The sequence below is a fragment of the Saccopteryx leptura genome, chromosome 1 (genome assembly GCF_036850995.1).
Source record: "Saccopteryx leptura isolate mSacLep1 chromosome 1, mSacLep1_pri_phased_curated, whole genome shotgun sequence".
Lineage (NCBI taxonomy): Eukaryota > Metazoa > Chordata > Mammalia > Chiroptera > Emballonuridae > Saccopteryx > Saccopteryx leptura.
The window spans coordinates 38209328-38215596 of NC_089503.1; the positions used below are offsets into that span (position 1 = coordinate 38209328).

Consider the following 6269-nt stretch of genomic DNA (forward strand, 5'->3'; position numbering starts at 1 on the left):
AGGAACATTTCTCAACTTAAGATTCAATGAAAGCTGGTAGTAAAGCAGCGTTCCCAAGTGCGAGAGAATCTCAACCCTTAGCCTCTGCCTCTCCCAAATTAATCAAGATTGCAAAGCTCGAGCAGTAATTGGCATAAAGAGAAAGAAGCAAAAGCATTCAAGGGCCAGCTCCCCACGCATGGGCCCCCTGTCATGCACCCTAAGCTGTGGCTGTCGTAGGCGACTTTGTACCAGGTGCCTGGACCCCTATGCCCCCACGCCCAGCGCGCTCACCTCGCCTCCCAGCATTTTCCCACCGCTCCGCGGAGCAAAGGAGGGCGGTCTCGGAACCAAGGTCCAGCGCTTCCATAACAGCGGAGGAAACCAAGGGGCGCTGACACCCACCCACCCGGGGCTCAGTCTATTTCGTCTTGCAATCCACGCCCCGCACAGCGCCGGCGACTCGGCGAACGTCCCCGGGCTCCAGGCCGCAGGGCCGCCAACGTCCCCCGGGATCCCTGCGCCTGCGACGACTGGGTCTGCGCGCGGAGCCCGACCCTCCTCCCGCGCCGCGCGGCCGGCGCTTACCTTCCTCCTGCACCATTTCCAGGACGTTCGGGTCGCCCATTTTCGCCAGCTCGTTAATGACACTGACGGAGGCGGCAGGATGCAGCGACTGCTGGCCAGCTCCCGGACAGATGCTGATTCTGACCGAGGACCCGCGGAGTAGCCGCCCCGGAGAACGCTCGGCTAGGGTTCCCTTCAGCCCCTTTCGGGAGACCTCGGGCTCCGACGTCTCCTCCGCCCCCGGGATCCCCAGCCGCTGGGTCTTCTGTGAATACTTGAGCCCCGCCCGCTCCGAGCCCTTGTCCCTCCGCCTCACCGCCCTCTCCCGGCAGCGCTCCTGGGGGCCCTCCCACTGCTTCGCCAGGAACAAGCCGGAAAGCGGCTCTCCCGGCTCCCTCTCCTCGCCCTCGACGTTCCCCGGGGCCGCGCCCCCAGTCCTCCCGGGCCCCTCCGGCGGCCGGCCCGCTCCCTCCCTCTGTCCCCGACCGTCTCTTCTCCGCCCAAGTTCAAGGCCCGCCCTCGGCCCGCCCTCAGGGGCCGCCCCCTCCCCGCCGCCCGGCCCCGCAGGCTGGGTGTCCGCCCCCTCCCCGCCATCCGGCCCCGCAGGCCGGGGGTCCGCCCCCTCCCCGCCGCCCGGCCCCGCAGGCTGGGTGTCCGCCCCCTCCCCGCCATCCGGCCCCGCAGGCCGGGGGTCCGCCCCCTCCCCGCCGCCCGGCCCCGCAGGCTGGGGGTCCGCCCCCTCCTCTCCGCCCGCGCTGTCCCGGGCCGTCGGCCCCGGCTCTGCCGTCCGCTCCGGCCGCGCCTCTTCCCCTCCCTCCTGGGGACCCTCTGCCTCCTGTCCCCCCTCGGGGCCCGCCGCCTCTCGACTCGCTTGGCCCGTCAACTCCATTCTCAGCAGGCCTTGCTCGTCCCATTCCACCGGGCTGGCCCACGTCCAGGACTCCTGGTTCTCGAGGGCTCCCGCCTTCCCTCCCTCCCAGTCCTCCTCCTCGGGTCCCCGCCCACCCGCCAGCTGCTCCTCATCCATCTGCCCAACCTTCCGCCTGCAGCGTTGGCACTCGGAGGGAACCCCCTCCCAGTTGGGGAGTGATTTTTTGTCGGGTGGGAAAAGCCCCCCGCCCTTCTTAAGGGGACCCTTTCCCTTAAGGCCATCACTTTCCAAGATTCGAGCAGACTTCCCTCCTGCATCCCGCGTGGGCATTAACTTGGCTTTTAGCAGGGCCGGCTTCCTGGATGGGAAACGGATCTCTGTCTAATAAGGTTGGGGGCAAGTCATACATTTTTGGCTTGAGTTCGAATTCAGCCTCTGCCCCTGAAAGGTAGGTAGCATCGGCCAAATTATATAAGTTTCGGTTTACTCATCTTTAAAGTGAGAACGGTAACAGTACCCATCTCCTAGGAATGTTGTGAGGACTACAGTGTCGAGTACTGGCATAACGCGTTAAAAATTTAGCTGCTGTTAAAACTAACCCACATAACTTTGAGCCCTGCTCCACCTCCGAGTCTCTCTGGGCCTTGAGCACTTTGGCCTCAGCAGACTGAGTGGTCCCACTCTTCACAGGCTCCTCTGAATTCGGTCTCCGTTGCTGAGATCCTAACAGCTGCCAGCTCCACAATAATTGGGAGATAGGAAGAGTTACTGTCTAATGGGTGAAAGGTGCATTACAGATGACGAACTCGGTTAAGTAGAGGTGCGAGCTGGAGAGCGTTGGGACTTGAGAGTACTGAGAATGGTGTGATTTTGAGTTTGGGGCAGGGATGGGATGATTCAGACTAAGGAGAAGATGACCAAGGAAGACATGACCTTTTTTTTTAAATGCTATTCAATTTTTCCCCCTTTCTATTGACTTTTTAGAACTAAGAATTACCATTTACAGATGAAAAAAGGCCTAGAGAGAAGTGGGGGTTTTTTGTTTTTTTTTTGTATTTTTCTGAAGCTGGAAACGGGGAGAGACAGTCAGACAGACTCCCGCATGCGCCCAACCGGGATCCACCTGGCACGCCCACCAGGGGCGACGCTCTGCCCACCAGGGGGCGATGCTCTGCCCCTGCAGGGCATTGCTCTGCCGCGACCAGAGCCACTCTAGCGCCTGGGGCAGAGGCCAAGGAGCCATCCCCAGCGCCCGGGCCATCTTTGCTCCATTGGAGCCTTGGCTGCGGGAGGGGAAGAGAGAGACAGAGAGGAAGGAGGGGAGGGGGTGGAGAAGCAAATGGGCGCTTCTCCTATGTGCCCCGGCCGAAATCGAACCCGGGTCCCCCGCACGCCAGGTCGACACTCTACCGCTGAGCCAACCCGCCAGGGCCAAGAGAAGTGTTTTGGTGAAGGTTATGGTTAACTGTCGAATTGGAAATCACTTTTGTATTTCTACATCTTGCTAACTGTACTTGATTAAACCTCTAGGAATATATCAATTCTGGTCATGTGATTTGAGACAAGCAATTTTTTTATTTAATGCATTTTGGAATTGTGCTTGTCATGTGAGTCAAGCAATGAACTTACATGTAATTACAGTAAATCACTAGTTACAATGCAAGTGTTTGGTTTTTACCTTTTGATTACTAATCATTGTTTGATTCTAATAAAATGTTTACAACATCATTTGTTTCATATTCTTTCTCTATTCTGGGTACTCTGCTAGGTTCTATGTATATTGTGATTCAACAGATGGGTATCATCTTTGCTCTACATAGGTTAAATTAAAATAAACACAATATAATTATTTGTTTATGATTTTATATAATTATCAGTTTTATATTTCTTCATTCTGCACTGTATTTGAGGTAACATGATAAGACATTTAATGCTCTTGATTTTACACAAAATTGAATGGAATATTTTGATGCTGAATTGGCTATTTTATCAAAATAGTTAACAAAAAGTGGAAGGTTCCTAGAAAAAGGTTTGTATCTTATCCACAACTCTTTAGATCTTGAGAAATTTTCTCTGTATTCTTATTGAGGCAAGATAGTAAGTAGCTAGGAAAATTCCTGGGCAAGTGGAATGGGGAAACCGAAACAAGATAATTAAGGCCAAACAATTTGACCAATTTACAGGCAGCTAGTGAATCACAAGAATTTATCTTGCCTAATCAAGGAACCTTGAAAACAAGTGGTTTATTCCTCTCCTCTCTAACCAGAGTATAAATAGTTTAAATCACTCTGGTCAGAAAGATAGAGCACAGAGACCCAATTAATGCCATCTGTGCCAGTAATCCAAAGAAGTCAGAGGAACAAATCTCACAAACCTGATTAAGCCTGACAGAACCAAGATTAAAGTAAAAACAATAAAGCCTACCAGAAAATAATCCCCAACTCCCCTGTACACTCGTTTTGATGAATCAACATATTTGAAAGACTCACCTGGAAAGCTGACAGATATTCTTCTGAAAACCTTCCATAAGACTCTCGCCCACAGAAGAGAGATAAAAGCCCTCAAAACAAAGACCCAGGTCAGACTCACGATAGAGCACACTCATGCTCCTTCTCAGGCATGAGCTTTTTAGTTCCTTTCTAAAGGTCTTCACTTGCAACCAGGGGAGCAGCAGCCTTGGGGTCGGTGGCTTACCCCTGAACCTGTCCTCTTTCCTCTGACTCCCCAGTGAATTAGCAGCAGTCCCACTAGGCTCGCTTCTTTACTATTGCACTTCTAGAGAACAAAAGCAGACCCCACTGAGGCTCCCTCTTGTTGCTTCTTCTCCCTTAGCCCTTCCTTTGTTTCAGTGTCCCCAACTTTAATAAATGTACTTTCAAAATCACGCTAACTCATCTTGGGAGTTCTTTCCTGCCCAAAGTCATGAACCCACTTTCTATAGGTGGGCCAAAGGCAGTCCCACTCAGGGTCTGGTTCCTGTCTGGTACCATTATCACTGTAATATTTTATATTGCTTATCCATTTATAATTTTAGGATCTGTTCGTATTCTCCATCATCTACCCTGCCTTTTTAACCACAATTTTCAACCATAGGTTTTGAAAGTCATGTTCTAAAAGAGGAATATATGTTCTCTTAACGTAATTGAACACACGGTTGCATACAGCAGTCCCCCTTATCTGAGGTTTTGCTTTCCTCAGTTTCGGTTACCCTCTCGTCAACCAAGATCCAAAAATATCAAGGGGAAATTTCCAGAAATAAACAATGACAAAGTTTTTAATTGCAGGCTGTTCTGAGTAGCATGATGAAACCTGGCATCTTCTCTCCTGCATCGTGAATCGTGCGATGTGAATTGCAAGATGCCTGTGTGTTAGTCACGTAGCAGCCATCTTAGTTATCAAGCTAACTGTCATGGTATGGCATTGCTTGTGTTCAAGTCACCTTTGTTTCACTTAATAATGTCCCCAAAGCTCAAGATTAGTGATGCTGGCAATTCAAATATGTTATATAGAGGTCTGAAAATGCTTCCTTTAAGTGAGAAGGTATAAATCCTGGCAGAGGCAGATTAAGGTCGGTTGAGGCCCAGGGCACAGAAGAAAATATTGGGCCCCTTAAAAAAGAGAGAGAGAGACAGGAAAAATAAAAATACATATTAACTATATTTTTAAATAAATAAGTATTATGTAGTATTAATGTTAAAACTGCACATATGAAACCAAACTTGGTGTCATTAGAAAAAAGTGTAAAGTTGGGGTTTTGCAGGGCCCTTCAGAAGTTGGGGCCCAACGCAAGTGCCCTGTGTGCCTGCCGGTAAATCCACCACTGAGTCCTGGAGGTAATAATGAAAAAAACCCCCACAAAACTATATGCTGAGGTTACTTAGATCTGTAATTGTAGTAAGGTACCAAAAAAAGCTACGGAATTAATATTAATAGTTTAGGAAGCTTAAAGAACATTTTATTAATTTGGGCTAGGTGTGCAGGGGGATTTTGTAGATGTGATTTTTATACTTGTGTGATTAGCACCAACTCAGGATGGCTGATAGCACTGTATTGTAAATGAAGAGGGAAAGGAGATTTAGAGTCCAGTCCTATACCCACACCTGTAAGGAAGCAGGTAAATAAATAGCTAGCCAGTGCAGGAAAGGAGAGATTGAAAAAACCTTTTCTTATTTGATGGCCATTTGCAGGCATTTAATCCCCTAGCGCCATGGAAACTACCCCTCCCCTCCTGAAAGCGTGTAATTAATGTACAGCTAGTGCTCGACTTACGACCACGATTGGTTCCAACAGACGGATTGTAACACAATTTGGTCGTAAATTGATTAGGCTATATGTATAGTACTGTGAAGTAATGTTATAAAAATCCTTAAGTCAGCCTGACCTGTGGTGGCACAGTGGATAAAGCATCGACCTGGAAATGCTAAGGTCGCCGGTTCGAAACCCTGGGCTTGCCTGGTCAAGGCACATATGGGAGTTGATGCTTTCCAGCTCCTCCCCACCTTCTCTCTCTCTCTCTGTCTCTCCCTCTCCTCTCTAAAAAAAAAAAAATCCTTAAGTCATATTTTATCATAATTTTCTTTCATTATTGTTATATATCATAATTTTCTTTTTCATTTTATGCCATTTGTATCATCCTTACACCATTTTGTTTCTTATTTTTACATTTGTCAGGTTTAAGTAAAACACTGCATTACCAGTACAACTGGTTTAATATTTGCAAAGACAATTTCCTCTTTTTTTTATTTTTTAATTTTTTTTTTATTTTTTTATTTATTTTTATTTTTTTACAGAGACAGAGAGTGAGTCAGAGAGAGGGATAGACAGGGACAGACGGACAGGAACGGAGAGAGAT

At 48.9% G+C, this 6269-nt stretch overlaps 1 protein-coding gene across 4 annotated transcripts in view; it reads right to left on the bottom strand.

Moving 5' to 3' along the window:
- The window catches only part of ANO5 (anoctamin 5), a 94516-nt gene extending 93764 nt beyond the window's left edge, over positions 1-752 (bottom strand). For all 4 annotated transcript variants that reach the window (XM_066364394.1, XM_066364381.1, XM_066364389.1 and 1 more), the window contains exon 1: positions 568-752. In XM_066364394.1, the coding sequence (XP_066220491.1) occupies positions 568-607 (40 nt within the window). In that variant the 5' untranslated portion in view covers positions 608-752. The remainder of the gene's footprint in view (positions 1-567) is intronic.
- Between the last annotated feature and the right edge of the window lie 5517 nt (positions 753-6269).